Source organism: Perissodus microlepis, chromosome 2 (genome assembly GCF_051167445.1).
Source record: "Perissodus microlepis isolate ML-2025 ecotype Zambia chromosome 2, ASM5116744v1, whole genome shotgun sequence".
Lineage (NCBI taxonomy): Eukaryota > Metazoa > Chordata > Actinopteri > Cichliformes > Cichlidae > Perissodus > Perissodus microlepis.
In genome coordinates, this window is record NC_140462.1 from 10,726,889 (window position 1) to 10,746,506 (window position 19,618).

A 19,618-nucleotide genomic window follows, 5' to 3' on the forward strand; every position below is an offset into this window, starting at 1 on the left:
TCAGATAAAACTGAGGTTATATTACTCGGCCCTGAAAATCTTAGAAATATGGTATCTAACCAGATTCTTACTTTGGATGGGATTACCTTGGCCTCCAGTAACAATGTGAGGAGTCATTTTTGACCAGGATATGTCCTTCAATGCACATAGTAAACAAATTTGTAGGACTGCTTTCTTCCATTTGCACAACATCTCTAAAATTAGAAATATCCTGTCTCAGAGTGATGCTGAAAAACTAGTTCACACATTTATTACTTCCAGACTTGACTACTATAATTCATTATTATCAGGATGTGCTAAAAACTCCCTGAAAAGCCTTCAATGAATCCAAAATGCTGCAGCAAGAGTACTGACAGGGACTAGAAAGAGAGAGCATATTTCACCTGTATTGGCTTCCCTTCATTGGCTTCCTGTTAAATCCAGAATTGAATTCAAAATCCTGCACCTCACGTACAAGGTCTTAAATAATCAGGCCCCATCTTATCTTAATGACCTTGTAGTACCATATCACCCTATCAGAGCACTTCACTCTCGCACTGCAGGTTTACTTATTGTTCCTAGAGTATTTAAAAGTAGAATGAAAACTGTCCTTTTCATTAAAGCATTTAGTTAGGGTTGGACCAGATTACCCTGAATCCTCCCTTAGTTATGCTGCAACAGACGTAGGCTGCGGGGGGATTCCCATGATGCATTGAGTTTTTCCTTTCCAGTCACCTTTCTCATGCACTATGTGTTATAGACCTCTCTGCATTGAATCATACCTGGTTTTAATCTCTGTCTCTCTTCCACAACATGTCTTTATCCTGTTTTCCTTCTCTCACCCGACCGGTCACAGCAGATGGCCGCCCCTCCCTGAGCCTGGTCCTGCCGGAGGTTTCTTCCTGTTAAAAGGTAGTTTTTCCTTCCCAGTGTCGCCAAAGTGTGGATCAGTGAATTGATGTCTCGTTCACTCTTGCCATACAGCTTGATTTCATCCATGTACAGGAGGTGGCTGACAACTGTTCCATTCCGTAGTCGGTATCCTTAGCAAGTCTTGTCAATGATCTCACTGAGGGGGTTCAGGCCTATGCAGAACAGCAGTGGGCACAGAGCATCTCCTTGGTAAATCCCGCACTTGATGGTGACTTGTGCTATGGGCTTGAAGTTGGCCTCTAGTGTTGTCCGCCACATCCCCATTGAGTTCCTGATGAAGGCTCTTAGGGTCCTGTTGATCTTGTATAGTTCTAGGCATTCCAGGATCCAGATGTGGGGAATTGAGTCATAGACCTTCTTGTAATCAATCCAGGCAGTGCAAAGGTTGGTCAGCATTTCCGTTATGGGTTGCGTCCTTCTCCCATATGCTCTTCCAGTATTGCTCCGTCTCCAGCCTCGGTGGTGCTGTTCTCATACTGTTCCCCTGCCAATGAGAGCACACCTTGGCTGGTTCTGTAGAGAACAACTGGTTTATTCTCCTGTCTTTGATCTCTCTGGTGTACCTCTTCAAGCAGCTGGCCAAGGCTGTGAGTCGTTGCTTGGCAGTTTCCAAGGCCTCAGGTATGGACAGCTTGCTATACTTCTTAGGCACCTTCTTTTTTGCACCTTTCTGCAGCTGCAATAGTTGGCTAATCTCCCTCCGTGCTACCCTGATCTTAGCCTCTAGTCTCCTTCTTCATGGTGGGTATTGCTCCTTGTGGCTGTGGCTTGTTCAACTTGTATCTATCTATCTATCTATATATATATATATATATATATATATATATATATATATATATATATAGATACTAAAGAAAAATATATGTTATAATCAATTATAGTTGTTGACACAGCTGTTGTTTTGTAGTGATGGGATTTCCGGCTCTTTTTAGAGATCCGGCTCTTTCGGTTCGGCTCACTAAAAAGAGCCGGCTCTTTCGGCTCCGAACCGGCTCTTCAGGTTGTTTTGTTGCTTTAATTAATTTATTATTAACAACAATATAAAATTATGCACAAAAGGAATTACTAACGTAAAAAAAGTGGTTTTATTTATATATGTTTATATATAAATATATGCGGTGGCCCCTAGAGACAAAACACGTACAAACTCCAAAACACATTTCTAGCATGAACTGAACTTCCAAAGCAGAGCTACTAGATCACTTAAATTACACAATTGAAAGCATGAAAGCATATGTGTATTGTTTGTGTATTTATACACAGGCACTCATATATATTCAAATAATTTAAAAACAATGTTCATTTACCTGTTACTACCACACACCAAATCCGGTCGTTGGTACTTGCTGGCTTGTGTAGCCACTAGGTAACAAAAGCTCAACACTGCGCCCAGCATCCTGGAGCACTTCTGTTGTCTTTTGTACGTGTTTTGAGTTTTTATGTGCTTCGGAGTTTTTATGTGCTTCAGAGTTCGTACGTGATTTGAAGTTTGTACGTGCTTTGAAGTTTGTACGTGCTTTGTCTCTAGGGGCCACCGTAAATATACTTTTATTTATTCACTCCACATAAAATGTAATAAATAAATCATATAATACAAAAATCAACTATTCACATTTCAACTTTTAACTAATTAAATTTTCAGCTTTTTCCTTTTACAAATTTAAAGTGAAACAACACAAAACACTGCAAACCACAACACAATTAAATATAAATTAAAATATGAAAAGAAAAAGAACATGCATATTCTCTGTCATATGGACCTGCATGAATAAACTTTCTGAATCCTTTATCATCTGCAACTGAAAATAGTTGTGGATGATTACTATACCTTTCTAATGTGACGTTGTTGTCCCTGGCTCTCTCTCTCTCCCTCTGGCTCTGTTCCTGTGCTGAGTGTAACTACCGCCCCTCCCCCCTCTTCCCAGCGTAAAGCACACGGCTCGCGTGTGGAGTGAAGTGCGAGAGAGAGGCTGAGAGAAAGGAAAAAAAAAAAAAAAACCCACGTGACGGCTCGCGATAAGGAGCCGGCTCGCGTCGTTCACGTCAAAGAGCCGGCTCTAAGAGCCATTTCGTTCGCGAATGACCCATCACTATTGTTTTGCTCTCTCTCTCTCTTACCTGTCTGCCTGGGCGGAGCTCAGATTGGGCTCCCGCCCTTGGCCTACACACCTGCAGCTGATCTCCAGTGATTTGCAGTTGATCTCTGGCTCTGCTTAAGGCAGGGGCTCTGAGCTACTCGTCGTTGGAATATTGAGTAACTCTCATTAGTATTGCCTGGCTCCATTGCGATTCTGTTGTTCCCGTGCTTGCCTTCGACTAACCCTCGTCTCTGTAAATAGGTTTATCTGGATCTGCCCTTTTTGTGACCCCTGGACCCCGTGAGTGAAAGTGAGCTGCTTGTGTAGAGATTGTTTGGACGAGGAGCGGAGCAAGTGCGAAGACGTGTGTTTCCCCAGCCTGTTGACCCCCGGGACCCTGGTGTTACCCCCCCCTTCATGTGTATATAGCGCACCAGTGTGATTAATAAAAAGTTGTTTGAACCGTGCTTTCTCAGTCTGCGCCTGAGTCCGTTCCACCGCCGTGACAAAAATGCCTTTTGTAGATTTAAAAAGGTATGGTTTCACTGACTCAGTGAGTATAGGTAGTCTAGCGGTTTGTCTTAAAACAACTGTACTCTCCAAATTTAGACTGGAACTAGATTTTCGACTTTAATCTCAAAATTTGGACATTATTCTTGAAGTGATCAGTAATATTTTTTCTTAATGTGGCTCTAATACACTATCATAAAATAGAGCCATTTTAAATGGTTGTAGCCTTTCTACAAAATGCAGAGATGCCTCCTGTGATAAAATGAACAATTCTGACACTCTGTTTCAGTTAACTTACCCCCATAATTATGACAAGTTGTTGTTTACGTCAAATCTTTTCACATATACCGTAGTTGTAGTTGACACCCAAAATAAATAATATATTCCAATAAACAGTGTTTGAATTACACTGATAGTGTCTGAAAACTGCATTTAAAATAAACTTACATTGTAGATAACTGAGTGCTTTTCCAAAATCTAAATAGATTAAATAAATACAAATGGTAAAAATGATACATCTTCCATCATATTTGATTATTAATAAAACAGTGATGGAGCTAATTAAACTGATTAAAATTAGTTAGATATTATTTAAACAGTTCTTCTGCCGTAACTGTATGTTAAGTGTATTTTAACTTTAAGTAAATATACATATGAAATTGATCTCAGAATTTCAATCTCTGTCAAATAGGAATAGGTCACTCCAGATGTTGACCAATAACTATTTACAAACACTGTGTACTAAAATGATTGCTTTCATGTTTAAAAACTGAGGTTTTGTGAGAATATATACAAAAATATAATTAAAATAGTTACAGTTCATCTTTAAAATTTTAATCGTACAAATCTTGAAGACCTCTTCTAAGTAACTAAAAGACAGTTAAAACAGTAATAGAATACTGCATAATAGCACCATCTCGTGGGAATAAATAATAATACTGCTTCAGACTGATTTGTTGACCAGATACACCTTTTTCCCCTTTTTTGGACTATCATAATTTGTTTCAATAGGCTTTTGTTTTATGTATATAGTTCAAAAATATGCCACCTCAAAAGATAGCATCAGGTCTCCTTATTAAAGCGTCTTAAGAGTCACTACCTGAGTTACTCAGTCACCGCTGGATCATTGAGGAACTTCAGTCAGCGTAACTCCGGGTCTTGTGCTGGTTTGTTGTGCTTCTTGTCATCTTGTGAAGAAACTTACCTGTCTCCTCTTGTGCACAGAAACCAGTGGAGAGCAAGTCAAAAACTAGACAAGTTCACATGAAAAAAGAAAAACTCCCACATAAAAATGGTCTATCATCATGTCTGCAGAGTACAAAAGCAGAAAACACTCACAGTGTTTATATAACATACTATCTTTAAATCAAGAGATCATAAAAGAATACATGTGTAGTCCTCTGGTATAATGCAGATGAAAGTAAAATAAATCAGTCAGTATTAGCTTTTTACATTTTTCTGATGGGAAATCACATTAAATTAAAGACCTTTAGACATTTTAACATCAGCTCTTCTCTCCATGGATCTTCAGTGATGCAGTCTGTGTGGAAGAACTGACCACTTAAATCACCTGAATTTATGAACGTTAGCATACAAACAATCATCTCCCGTTGGTTCAGTCTGCCAAGGACGTTTTGAGTACTTGACTCGGCAGAACTCTAGCTCTGCTCTTTTCTCCAGTTGTTTCGCCTGCTGTTTCACGACCCTGAGATCAGCAAAGATTTCTTCCTGATCATTTTCTTCCTCTGTAGTCAGAAGAAGAAGAAACGCTTGCTTTAAAAATAATCAACGAATAATTAGAGGAATAGTTGCACTTTCTATTAAACTTCATTTGCGAGCTTTAGACATTATGTTGGATTTTGTTAAGCTGTTTAACTTTTTGCTTTTTACAGTTACTGTGTTAACTGTGGCTGCTTAACAATATTTAAGTGACATATAACAGAGATATAAATAAACTGTTGTTGAGACTGCATTAATTAAGTATATTTATAAAAAGAGTAAAAAAGCAATTTAAGAAAAGTGAGTAAGGGAAAAGAAGTTTTGTACCTTTTGTTTTGCTGTTTTGCTTTTTCCGTTGGGCACAGATTGCTGCTACAACCACAACTAAGAAAATTATAAGTGTTGAGAGAACACCACTGATCAGTGGCAAATGTCCTATTTCATAGAAAGAATTAAGTCAATAAACATGAAATGAAGAAAGGAGAAAATAACATCAATGGATCTAGCTGTTTTTTTCAGTTTCCACTGTACCATGGGTCATTCCTCTTACCCACTGCAGTTTGTGTGGTTGTGGTGGGTTCACTTGTTGGTTCAATGCACAGGGTGTTATTGGCTTCATACACCCACTCTGACACCTGTGTCCCATTGATTGAGGTGCAGTTGATGAAAATGAAGCCTATGAGCAAAAAACAAATAATTTATCAAAAATGTAAAAAGTGATATAATTATCAAAGTTGTAACTATCACCTTTTTCCCTCACCACAGGTAGATATCCTCTTTTCATTGGAGACTTTACTAACATGGTTTTTTACTGAGCAGACAAGACTTCCTGAGACGTGCTGTTTCGGAGTGATGATGTTAGTCTTAATATTTACAGAAAACAGCTCAGTATCTGTCAGTGTGCGTCCATCCAGAGTCCAGCTGTACTGAGGACTGTCCCCTCCCTCAGAGGAGCAGGACACCCTCATCTCTCCCTGGGACAGACACTCAGAGACCAGCAGGACAGAGGACACAGGAGCTGAGAGAAACACACACAGATGAGTTTAGTTTTAGATTTTAAAATCTCTCTAATAAAAAAAGGAGATATATAGATTACCAAAACATTGTTAAGTTTCTATCTACTAATTAGTGTCATTTCCCAATAGTAACCTTCAACTTTGAATAAACAAGTGTTAAGTCTAGACATCATTGCTTATACTGTCCTAATAAAGAACAGGGAATGCACAAACTATATGTATCTGAAATTATGTAAGATATATACATTACGAAAACAATTTTAAATTGGTTATTAATTAATTTAATTAATTACTTATTAACACAACATTTACCTTGAAAAAGCAACTGTAAAGTCAGCACACCTGATGATCTTCCATCTGAATCAAAGGTTTGAAGGGTATATTTACCACTGTCTGTAATGCTCAGGTTATTGATCCTAAATGTTCCATTACTGGGGAAAAAGCTAGATCTATGTACTATGGTATTAGAAATAACGTTATTATTTCTGACAAATAGTATTACTAATGAATTCTTTAACAGTTGGATTCTAGGTATTTCTGAGGTGCTGTCCATCAGCTGGATGTCCACAGTTCCTCCCAAAGCTCCATAACACTGAGCTCCATCCTGTCTGCCATCACAGTAAGTTTCCACACCTGCAAATTTTGAAACATTAAAAAAGTTTTTTCTTTTTCAGTGTTTCATGTTAACATGTTATTTATTACTTAATACCAAATTGTGAATCCAGTGTTTTGATTAGCTTTGTATAAAATGATAACGTTTATCAAATTCTTTTTAATAACACTACTGCCATGAGTACACGAGCTCTGATTATTTCACTCTGAGTAGGTGCAGGTAATAGAGCCTCAAGAGCACACACATTTAATCAATAATATACTCCCAAATAGGGCTGGGCGATATGGCCTAAAATCCATATCACGGTATAATTTGAAGCATATGCGGTAACTATATATATCTGATATATTCTTTTCTTCTGTATAACGTATTTTACACACTGTAAGGCACACTTAAAATCCTTTAATTTTCTCAAAAATCAACTGTGTGCCTTATGTATGAATTCTGGTTGTGCTTACTGACCTCGAACCGATTTTATGTAGCACACGGTGAGCAGAAATCTGTCAAAAATGTTTTAGTACGACTTTGGTAAGCTATGAAGGCACACTGCTTGATGGCTTGCCGAAGCATTAGGCTGCCATAGTCAGGAGCCTTGCGGAGTAATCTGCGTCCAAAACTCCGTCTTCTTCAGGTCCCAAAGTCAAAGGAACACTGTGGCATCACTGAGATTTAAAAACTGTCTAAATTCTTTCATCTTTAATAAAATCATTAGCGTTGCTGCTTTACCAAGTGTAACAATTAAGTTTAACATTCAGGCATCCATGAAAACAGATTTATTAAATTCAACGGAGTTAGAAGTTAGCAGGAAATTAGCTCACTAGTTTCCACCTAAACATGATATAGCATGTTCTGACTGAGAAATTTCTGAAAAAATTAAAACGTACAGCAGGGACTTTTGTAGGGTTACTGAAGTCGGACTAGCTGGTATATAATGTTGTGCTACGTGATCACTAGCAAAACAGCTACGTTAGCATAACATTAGCACAGTGAAGCTGAAGGATGAACGCTAACCTTTTTCCACTTGATAAAAGTTAACGTGAGGGTTTCTGGTGGTTAGGGACAAATGCAATTGCATGGCAGGATGTTATAAACGGACCAAACTTCAGTTAGGAGAACAACTCAGATAATCCATCCACAATACGAGGTTAGTCATACTGCAACAACATGGGGATAGAGCAGCTGCAAGAGAATTCAACATCAATGAATCAATGGTACGGAAGTGGAGCGCAGTTTTTGCCTTTCCCCATATTTCAAAAGTGCTTAGTCTCTTTGCTATTGCTGTCGCCAGGCATAATTTGCAGATGATGTTGTTTGCAGCTGCTGCAATGCTTTCGACCAAAACAGGCGCAGCTTGATGACACCATCAACATGCACTATCGCGGTAGAGTGGTATAGTCAAAATCTCTATAATTTATATCATTTCTACCGTATACAGTTTATACCGCCCACCCCTACTCCCAAAGTTACCACAATAATGTTTCCAGCATTACAACTATGTTAATAACTAAGAAAAACAGTTAAACAGATCCTCCACTGGAAAATCTGTTGACAGTTAAAACAACAACACTGAAATCATGTCTATGGAAGACCATTATAGTGAGCAAAGTTGCTACTCTCCCTTTTTTCCAGAGTCATTGATACTTAAATAGGTAAAAAGGCAAAAAAAAAACAAAAAAACAAACAAACTAAAGCTCTGTTTAAATGTTCGCAAATTGAAGATGTAGCTAAAAGAAAAGAAGAAAATAAAAGAAATACAAGCACAATTCTCTTGCCTTTTTTTCAAGTATTAGTACAGGTCCTTTAACACCCCTAAGGACAATGTCCAACTTTATGTACTGATTTTAAAAAATCATATTGCTTCAAAACACATTGGTGATAAATAACATGTTATTAGTTATCATTTTTAATAAAATGCCACATGAAAAACCCAGAACAGCTTACCATGAGACATCCCCAGTAGAATCACCATAAATCCAACCACTGCTTTCATTGTTTGGTGACGTGCAGACAGCAGTTAATAGTCAGAAAAGACTCCTGATCAGCCTCTTTTAAAAAGCTCATCACATTAAAAACAGAAGCAAAATTAACATATTCATTACTTAGCAGAAATAAAAGGAACCTCACACAGGTTCCACAGACTTTTTTTTTTATCATTACTCATACTGTCATTGGACTATTTTCAACATCTGTAACAAAATAACACTATCCTTCCCATGATGGCAGTAGACTAATAAAGTTTAGTTTAGTGCAGTTTAACAGCATTCATGTTTATATCTCATCTAAAGTGAATTCTTGTTATATCTTATTTTAATTTAGTTTTTAATTTGTTTTAGTATCTAATACATCATATTTACATCCACGAGGGAAGCAGACACTTTTGAACAGCTTTGAACATAAAAAAAGAATTAAGGATTGTTTTTTTAGGATTGATGGTTTGAGTGGTTGTTATTGTTGCCAAAATTAATTTCCAATGAAAGAACCATCTCATCGCTCATCCAAGTGACTTCTTCATTCTCAGCTGACTAAATGTTTCCTACCTTATAAATAGTACAGTTACATAATGACCGAAATTACCCCCATTGCCTAAGCCAAACGCCCAGTATCATGAGCACTGATCAACTGCCATGAGTACTATTCACGGAGAATCGGGAACTGCTGCAATCATCACAGCATTGTAAGATGGTGTGGCAGAGGTGTGGTCCCTGGCTCAGCTGCAGGGGAGGAGTGGGGCAGTGAGCTCAAGGGGGCAGTGCCAAGGAGGCTGGAGGGACAAGTGGCGGTTATTTAACTAATGAGGTTTCTCTCTTTATATACAGTGAACCGGGAGACCTGAGGGAGGAGCATGCACTGACGACTGACTGGGAAGTTGATGAACTGTGTACAGAAACGTCCAGCCATATGTTTGTGGTGCCTTAATAAACACTCCCCAAGCATTCAAACATACCAGTGTGTCAGGTCTATCATTACAGATGGTGAAAGATGTACTCTTAGAAACACTGGTTTCAGGAGGGAGTCAAAGAGGCCATTCATGTAAAAAAGGAGCAATCAGCTGTGGAGACTTAAGACTACGTCTCTCACCGTCTTGCAGTTCTATGATTGCAGCTATTCCCCAACTCTCTGTGAATGTTTCATCACTATTTAGCCTCTCACTAATCAAATAAGCAGACAGATTTCACACAAACTCCTCTATTCTACTCAAATGCAAACAACATGGACAACATAACTGACCATGATTCCTGTAAGTGATCAGATCTCGTTAATTTATTTAAAAAAAAAATACATTTTACATTTAAGAAAAAAGTCTTCTGACTCATGTTCATTCTGAGAGGAGGAGAGGAGACTCTCTTTGCTGCTGTTTACATGTTTGGCTCATGATCACATATTACACAATGGAACCACCAAGAAAAAAAAAGGAAACTTTCTCCAGGCTACAATCGTTTTGATCCCATAATGTCAAATAAGGTATATGTTTTTTCTTTCCTGTGTTTATGTATTCCTGCCTCATTAGTACATTGTGGAAGAGTGTTTTTCCAAAGCAGGAGAGTAAATGGCCTGTATTTGTATAGCGCTTTACTCAGTCCCTAAGGACCCCAAAGCGCTTTACACATCCAGTCATCCACCCATTCACGCACACATTCACACACTGGTGATGGCAAGCTACATTGTAGCCACAGCCACCCTGGGGCGCACTGACAGAGGCGAGGCTGCCGGACACCGGCGCCACCGGGCCCTCTGACCACCACCAGTACACCCTAAAAAATTATTCAGGGGCTTAGTAAATATCATTATAATTCTAAGTTAGATGACCTTGATTAAATCTTTGAAAATCACAAAAGTGTTATCTTGAGTTGAAAATACTGAAAAGAATGCTTAAATTTTCAACACCAGTTTTTGAGTTGAACTGAGCTCTTTTGTTCAAGTTTATTTAAAAGAAATAATTCTGTATTTGAAACACAGGGTGCATTATTTAAATCTACTCAATATATCTCATAGAAAGTACTCAAAATAACTGAGACACTGGTATTCATACTTATCATTGTCTTTAACTTTAATTATTAATGGTTCAAAATCAATATAATTTTGTCCCCCAATACTAACTTAAAACTTTGAGTAAGACTAATGACCTTTGGCATGTACCGCGCGCGAGGAGCATGGCCTCATGGGAGATTTTCTGCACGTTGAACGAGACAGACACACATCCACTGCAGACTTGGTAACGTTTTCAGGTAAGTGACCAATTCTTACATTAGCTGTCTTTATCCACACCGTTCTTTTATAACATGTTCTGAAGAAATAGTGATGGGATTTCCGGCTCTTTTTAGAGATCCGGCTCTTTCGGCTCGGCTCACTAAAAAGAGCCGGCTCTTTCGGCTCCGAACCGGCTCTTCAGGTTGTTTTGTTGCTTTAATTAATTTATCATTAACAATAATATAAAATTATGCAGAAAAGGAATTACTAATGTAAAAAAAGTGGTTTTATTTATATATGTTTATATATGGCCCCTAGAGATAAAGCACGTACAAACTCTAAAGCATATACAAACTCCAAAAAGCACGTACAAACTCCAAAACACATTTCTAGCGTTAACTGAACTTCCAAAACAGAGCTACCCAGATCACTTAAATTACACAATTGAAAGCATGTGTGTATTGTTTGTGTATTTATAGACAAGCACTCATATTTATTCAAATAATTTAAAAAAAAAAGTTCATTTACCTGTTACCACCACACACCAAATCCGGTTGTTGATACTTCCTGGCTTGTGTAGCCACTAGGTAACAAAAGCTCAACACTGCGCCCTAGCAACCTGGAGCACTTCTGTTGTCTTTTGTACGTGCTTCTGAGTTTTTACGTGTTTTGGAGTTTGTACATGCTTCGGGGTTTGTAAGTGCGTCTGAGTTTTTACGCGTTTTGGAGTTTTTACACGTTTTGGAGTTTGTACATGCTTTGTCTCTAAGGGCCACCATAAATATACTTTATTTATTCACTCCACATAAAATGTAATAAATAAATCATATAATACAAAAAACAACTATTTACATTTTAAACTTTTAACTATTTAAATTTTCAGCTTTTTCCTTTTAAACAAATTTAACGTGAAACAACACAAAACAGTGCAAACCACAACACAATTAAATATAAATTAAAATATTAAAACAAAAAGAAGATGCACATTCTCTGTCATATGGGCCTGCATGATTTCTGAATCCTTTATCATCTGCAACTGAAAATAGTGGATGATTACTATACCTTTCTAATGTGACATTGTTGTCCCTTGCTCTTTTTCTCTCTGGCTGTTCCTGTGCTACTGCGAGTGTAACTAACGCCCCTCCCCCCCTCTGCCCAGCGCAAAGTACAGGAGTTCGCGTGTTCGGAGTTTAGCGGAAAAAAGGGCGAGAGAGAGGGTGAGAGAAAGAAAAAAAAAAACCTCACGGCTCGCGTCGTTCACTTCAAAGAGTCGGCTCTAAGAGCCATTTCGTTCGCGAACGACCCATCACTATGAAGAAAGCGTTTGTCATGGTGGCTCACTTTTCGCAGCGTGTTTGTGCACGTTAATTTAAGTTTTCAACCCGTCTTCCAGTCAAGGCGGCAGGAAACCGCGCCCTTTTATCCTTTTACGTTCTGAGTCGCTATCTGCGTTCCAGGTAATTTGACCGGAATGTCCCGGTACCAGCGACCTGACCGTTTAATCGGGGGCATTTTAGGAACCACGTGAAAGCAGGTGTGCTCAGACATTTCTAGAAAATGGCCCTGTTGAGTCGCGGTGCGGGAGCTGCGGTAGTCACGCGGCCTGACTCACTCTGTCAGGTTGTTCAGGAGGAGATGAACAGACGTCATCAATGGCTTTGGTAACTAAGAAGACCTGCCCGCGGAACAGTTCATAGCAGCAACCATGCTGCTTAGCCTTCTTGTTCTTTGTGGGGTCTTTCAGAGCATATAAGACGCTGCTTTCAGCTTTGTCCCGAACAGGGCCAGTTTTTGAGAGAACGCTGAGAGGACCGCCCGGGTCAGCAGATTACCTCATCCAGGGCCGGTCCAAAGTACTATGGGGCCTTAAGTAAATTTAGACTCGGGGTCCTACTTCCTTTCAGATCCCAGAAAATAATGAAAAAAAAAAAGCTTTGGTCCTTTGGGTCAAGCCAAAAGTACCATCATTTCCAGTATAGTTACTCCCAATTTACATAAATAAATGTTTATTTCAATCCAAGCTAAAATTTCTTATAAGAGATTGATGTTATGGCAGATTACTCAGTGACATGTTTTGTAATGATAAAGTTTTGATTTGTATTTTTTCAGCACCATCTTCACCACCAGGAGAAAAAAATCTGCATCAACTACAAAGTAAAGCAGGTAATTTTACTCAGAGGACTTGATGTGTTAAATTTTGGAATGATATGATATTGTTTTATACAAGCTGAGTAGTGGATGGTGATACCACCTAAATATTTATACTGGTTTTGTGGTGGGTTATTTTAGTCATACAAATGCCAAATCTAAATTTTGAGAATTTTTCAGTTCGGTAAATATATTGATGAGTTCATGGTCTGTCATCTAGTGTCACCATACTATCTTTTTATTTATACAGCGTGGTGATGTGATTCTTCGCACTCGCTCTGCTCCTCGTCCAAACAGTCTCCACACAAGCAGCTCACACTCACTCACGGGGTCCAGGGGTCACAAAAGGGCTGATCCAGGTAAACGAGAGTACTCAATATTCCAGCAACGAATAGCTCAGAGCCCCAGCCTTAAGAAGAGCCAGAGAACTGCAAATCGCTCGAGATCAGCTGCAGGTGCGTGGGCCAAGGGCAGGAGCCCAATCAGAGCTCCGCCCAGGCAGACAGGTAGGAGAGAGAGAGCGAGGGAAAAACAACAAACACTTGTGGCCACACTGGGCTGGCCGGGGAAGCACAGGGACCATGACACTTTCAGCAAAAAGAAGTTCGTTCAGGAGCTTTTCCACCAAGAACAAAAGAGAACTATGATCTACATGTCCAAACCATAAAGGAAAATTCCTCCTCGGTTCATTTTTGTGGTGTGAAGAAAGGTTGTCCATTAACAGGGAAATTAAAATATTTCCATTTTGTCACAGGGTATCCTCCAGATCTTTTGCACGACCTTTTTGAAGGCATAATTCCACTAGAATTAGCATTATGCCTTCATGTGTTTATCCGTAAACGTTACTTTTCCTTAACTGAACTCAATAACTTCATAACAGAATTTCCTTACAAATGGACCGATAAAACAGATCGCCCCCAAATCATCCCCCTAAATTTTTCCACTCGCAAAAGCATTGGTGGCAACGCACATGAAAATTGGACGTTATTGAGACTATTACCTTTTATTATTGGGGAAAAGATTCCCAAAAATGATGAAGCATGGCAAGTTCTTATGACTCTAAAAGATATAACTGAACTTGTTGTGTCCCCTATTCACAGAGAGGAAAGTATTTGCTACTTGGACACACTTATATCTGAACATCACAACAGGCTATTGAAGGTTTTCCCAGAGCAAAAACTAACTCCAAAACACCATTTTTTGGAGCATTATCCTGACTTGATCAGAGGATTTGGTCCATTAGTATGCCTCTGGACTATGCGCTTTGAGGCTAAACATAGTTTCTTTAAGAAGGTTGTTAAACACACAAACAGCTTCAGAAATGTACTATTGTCACTTGCCTCAAAGCACCAGATGATGATGGCATACTATTCAGATGGTAATGCATTGAAGCCATCAGTGTGTGTCACTAAAGTATCATCTCTTCCATTGGAACTGCTTGATGTAGAAATACAGCAGTGTCTCAAGGAACTTTATCCAACACAAGCCTATGTGAATTTGACCAACTCTCTGACTCATCATGGAACTAAATATGCCTCAGGAATGGTTTTGCCTCATGGATCTACTTGTGGCTTACCTGACTTTGTGGAGATTTTACAGATTGTTGTCTTAAGCAATGAATTTCTTTTCATTGTGAAGTTGCTCAACAGCTGGTATGATGAACATTTTAGGGCATTTATTCTGGATCCTTCTGGGAAAATGACCTTAATACATCCCAGAGTACTTGGTGACACTTACCCCTTAACACCATATCGTGTTGAAGGCAAGAAAATGGTGTCAATAAAACGTCACATTGTTTGTTAGTGTAAGGGGAAAGACTCAGATACCCCCTTTCTTTTTCTTTTTTCTTGTGGTTTTTATTCTGCAGATGGACTCCGTTGCCTTGAAAGTAATTTTTGGACAACAGAGTGAGAAGCTTGTGCTCTCTTCAGGAATACCCAGGACTGTTGAGGAGTTGCATGAGACAGTGAGAGAGACATTTGGGCTAGTTGAGGATTTCACATTGCACTATTATGATGACTCATTTGGAGATTTCTTTACACTTCATTCTCCCAACCAAATCAAAGATAGGGGTACAGTCAAAGCTGTGGTCATTCCATCAGTAGTGCTTACATTGATTCCTCAGTGTGAAAATCCCTCAGATGTAAGTTCACTGAATGAAAGTTCAAGCTCTTCAACCTATAAAACCACAGAGGACCAAACAGATGGATCATCTCTGTCTTCAGACAACACTGTCATACTCTCCCCTCTTCAAAGTCCTCTGAAGACTACATGGCCAGATGAAATTGTCATTCCACTTTTCTCTGTGGCAACAGAGACTGTACTGAAAAATGCCAATGAAGTCTTTGTTCAAAATGGCACTGTGCTGAACAATACTTCAGTCAAGTCAGATATAATGGAAAAATTAGCTGATTATATGTACAGCTACACAGCCTACCCTACTGGCCTTCAGATTGGAGAAGTGGCAGAGGCTCTGGTCAAAAAGCACCCATGTCTGACAGAACCAGGCAGTCGTAATGGCTGGATGGGATGGATGTATAGTCTTAAATACAAGATGGGAAATTACAGGTCAAAGTTACGAAGTCTTGGAGTTCCAGAGGTTACTTGCAACTCACTGAAGAACAAGCACCCTGATGACAAGGCTCCAGCGAAGAACATAAAGAAGGCGCGGAAAGGAGAAGTGCTGTTTCTGCCACACTATCCAGGACAAGATGGTAAAGAACAGCAAGAGCTGGAGCGACAACAACTGATTGATGAGTGTAAGAAGAAAAACAGCACAGCCATCAAGGATTTAATGTGCAAAACCTTTGCACATAGAAGACATGATATTATCAGCCAACAGCTGAGTGTCAGCGACATCAAGGACAGATGGCCGGCGTTGTTTGACGTCTCCCAAGTAAGTGAACATTTATAGGGATATCCACTTGTAAATAAAATTTGGTCTGTTAGATCCCCCATCATAAGATAAGTGAGGAAAAACATGTTGGTACCATCCTAGTGATTTTGATGATCTTGCAGCAGCCAGGTTGCTTTAATTTGTCATAAGACTCTAGAATCGCTAGGAATTTGAATCAAAATGAGGAATCTGAATCAAAACCAGAATGGTTCTAATCGAAACCATTCCCAAGCCTAGGGAACAATAAATGCTAATAATTTCCGTTCACTTAACTTGTTTTAGGCTAAGCGAATGTAACCTGACTGAAGAATGACTGGGCTGATTGCAAAGTGCCTTTGTCTCACTTATCTAACTCTGGAGCACATAACGACAGACTAGATTTTACTGAAGAGTAAAGAGTGAAGAGTAATTTAATATTTTTATGAAACGTTGGTTACGTATTGTAACCCCAGATTCTATGAGTATAGGCGCAGCCCTTTAAGTGGGTATTCCCCTTGTGCGCGCAGCACTGAAGTATTTTAGTCCACGCCCACCTGCTGTGTGGGCCTCACCCTGGTCTAGTATAAGTTACGGTGAGACCAGGAAATCGGCTCTACCGTTTTTCTTCAGCCAGCCAGAAGATGTCCAGCGAGACCATCCGTCTGTGTCCATCCTGCCAGACCGGCTACATCATGTCGTATGACCGACATGCCGTCTGCGTGGGCTGCCTCGGTCCTCACCATGCGGACCTCGCCCTCACACCTTAATCCTATTGCCGCTCCTGTTAGCTCCTCCCGCCAGAGGAAAAGCAGCGGAGGTCAGCCTTTTTCAAGGCTGATGCTGAGGAGGCGTTCCCGCTAAGAGAGAGGTACTCGCTGGAAGAAGCCATCGAGTTCTTCGATGGTGGGCCGGAATTGGATGATTCCACCCACCGTGAGGAAAACGGCAGTGGTGGCAGCTCCACTGCCTCCCAGCTGGGCAGCCTGGCGACAGAAGGGAGGCGGATGAGCGGACGCTCATCCACCCCTGGCCTTCACATGTCGGCGAGGACGCCGCTCCCAGTTGTTGGTGCGCTGCTCCTGGATCTGCCTGGCATCATCCAGGAGGCAGCTGGTGAGAAGGGACTTCCCGTCCCTCAGCCTGCTCCACCCCCATCGGATGATCTGGCGGGAAGGTATGGCTCCGCTCACTCTCGTTGCCCAGATCCCATCTGGCCTCAGTTCCCGGCGGTGATGACCTACCTCTCTGAGGCAGCAGCAGAGCCAGCGAAGATTAGAGCGCCGGTCTCTACCTAGGGCTTCACAGAGGGCTTCACAGACCGGAGTTTTCCGCCTGTTCCCCCTCTAGAGCCGAGCCTCGCTTCAGTTTTTGGCACCAAAATGACCAAGGTCGTTGGACAGCGACGGGCCCATCCCGCCAAACTTGACCAGCTGATAGCAAGGTTCACTGATCGCGCACATCAATGCACTGTTCAGTCAGCTGCAGTGACTAACAACACTGCCTTGCTAGCGTTTGTCATCTCCAGGAAGGTGGAGGAAGCAGAGCTGCCAGAGGAGCTGAAAGGCTTTCTCTGTAAAGCCGCTGACGCGATTCTGAATATGTGCGCCACTTCAGCGGTGTGTTCCTCTCGCATCGCTGCCTGGCAGACGATGGTTCAGAGGGCAACCTGGCTCCACCTCTTCCCTCCAAGATTATACAATCTCACAGGGAAATAGTGCAAGCAATTCATAACATAAAATTTAGAAGCTTAGTGGAAGATAATACTTTATGTTAAGGCTTTAGTCTGCATACTGAACAACTCCACTTATATGGATTTATGTCTGGATGAGTAAATTAATCTTTTGCATGTTAGAAAATAAGGTCCAGGTTGCAAAAAATGGTAGTTCCACTTAAAGATTTTTTTTTGATTGAATCAGAATTTTGGCCTTCAGATTTTTTGTCCTTGGTTTTTTGTCCTCTCCCATCCAGGTCAGTGCAGAGTTTCATAGGATCACGACCCTGAACCTTGAACCAAAGTTCATGTCATCGTTGGACTTGTATTCATCCAAACTCCTGTCCTTGTTTCAAGCCAAGAAAGGTGCTGCTGGACAACGCCACAGGGCACAGTTAAACCTTCTGCTTCACGTAAGGAAGATTGCATTTTCTAACCACAAAAACGTTCCAACACAGCATTGAAGAGGCCCTTCCACTAAAAACGGCTTTTCTTAGGTTTCTGTTCAATATTTTAGCTCCACAGGTGTTCTTACCTTGATGGTGGGTGTGAAAACAGGTCAACAACAGAAAAAAAATAGTTATGTTTAAGCTAGAAATGGTAAGTCATGTTTTAAATGTGCAAATTTTGCCTCAGTTGAGACTTCCTGTTTTACAGAGTGGAAATTCCATCGAGAAAAAACGAGAAGTCATCATCAGATGTCTCATTGACCATCTGGGAGAGGATCCAAGTGCCTTAATCAAAACCTTTGAGGTTGGTGCAATAAATCTGTTTTAGGAATATTAGTAGTTTATTTTAGCTTGTGAGATCATAGAAAAGTTTTAAGATACTGTTCTAAAGAAAAAAAAAACACTTCAAAGCATACAAAAGAATAGCATTTGCTCAAAGATTTTGGAGCACAGTGTCCACATATTATGAGTACCGGTGATGTCATACAAATGAAACTTTTTGTTTCAATGTTTGGAAATATGTGAGCTTAAAACAGTTGTTTCTCTTTTTAAAGGACGGTGCTGATGCTGTCTTTGTTGAAGAGGCTTTGGCTGAGGAGGTGATGAAGATTTACCTGCTGCAGAATCAAGACAGGTCAGGCGAACCTACTGATGTGGGTATTGTTATTGAAGGCGTTACTGTTCTGGGCAAACTTGGGAATCTGAGCAAAGCCTCTTGCTATCTTTTGGGACTGTGCTATGCTCTGGATCTGAAATACCCCAAGAATTTCAAATGCACATTTGAAGCATTTCAAAAAGTGTTCATGGAGCTGGATCCAGGAAACCTTTCTGTCAAGGTTCAAAGACTGAAAAATGACCTCTGTTCATTGTAGACAAAATTTCACAGGGCTATTCTTAAAGTGTTAGACTTGTTAAGTGACATGTAATGCTCATCAAAAGGTTCAGTTGCGGCATTACATTGTGTGGACATTCCTGTTCATAAATAATGTTTGTACCATAAACTGTGTTTTTGTATTAACTTTCCAGATTCACATTAAGGTGTAAATGGGAGAGTATCTTCTGTATGTTTTTTTTTTTTTAGCGCAATCCTTTTTGAAACCTTTTTATTTAAATTATGGATGTTTTTTGGTCACTCTTTAGTTATAATCTTCCCAATTTTTTGGAATCAAAATAAGATGTTCAAAAACTATGTCACAGTGCAAATGGGTTTTTTTTTCAGGATTTCTATTTTTTTGGGATCTTAATTTTATTTTTGTCATTTGACCTTTTCTGAAAAGGTAAAGCACTGCGTTCACTTGAGCCACTTTTATTCTTTGTATGGCAGGTACATTTTTCTTGTTGTTAGCATCAATATGCCAGTTTTACAGAGTTTTATCAAGCATGCCAATGTGGATGCAAT

At 39.9% G+C, this 19,618-nt stretch overlaps 1 protein-coding gene across 4 annotated transcripts in view; it reads right to left on the reverse strand.

Annotated features, from left to right (window-relative positions):
• Positions 1-19,618, reverse strand: part of LOC146392324 (cell adhesion molecule CEACAM3-like) — an 82,695-nt gene that overhangs the window by 46,776 nt on the left and 16,301 nt on the right. For 2 of the 4 annotated variants that reach the window (XM_084945179.1, XM_084945171.1), the window contains exons 2-6: positions 6,548-6,868; positions 5,980-6,237; positions 5,746-5,895; positions 5,547-5,654; positions 5,067-5,245 (exon numbers count right to left, since the gene is read on the reverse strand). In XM_084945179.1, the coding sequence (XP_084801305.1) occupies positions 5,067-5,245; positions 5,547-5,654; positions 5,746-5,895; positions 5,980-6,237; positions 6,548-6,868 (1,016 nt within the window). Of the gene's footprint in view, positions 1-5,066; positions 5,246-5,546; positions 5,655-5,745; positions 5,896-5,979; positions 6,238-6,547; positions 6,869-8,789; positions 8,839-19,618 lie in introns of those variants that run through there. The other 2 variants (XM_084945186.1, XM_084945163.1) reach the window with 2 other exon arrangements.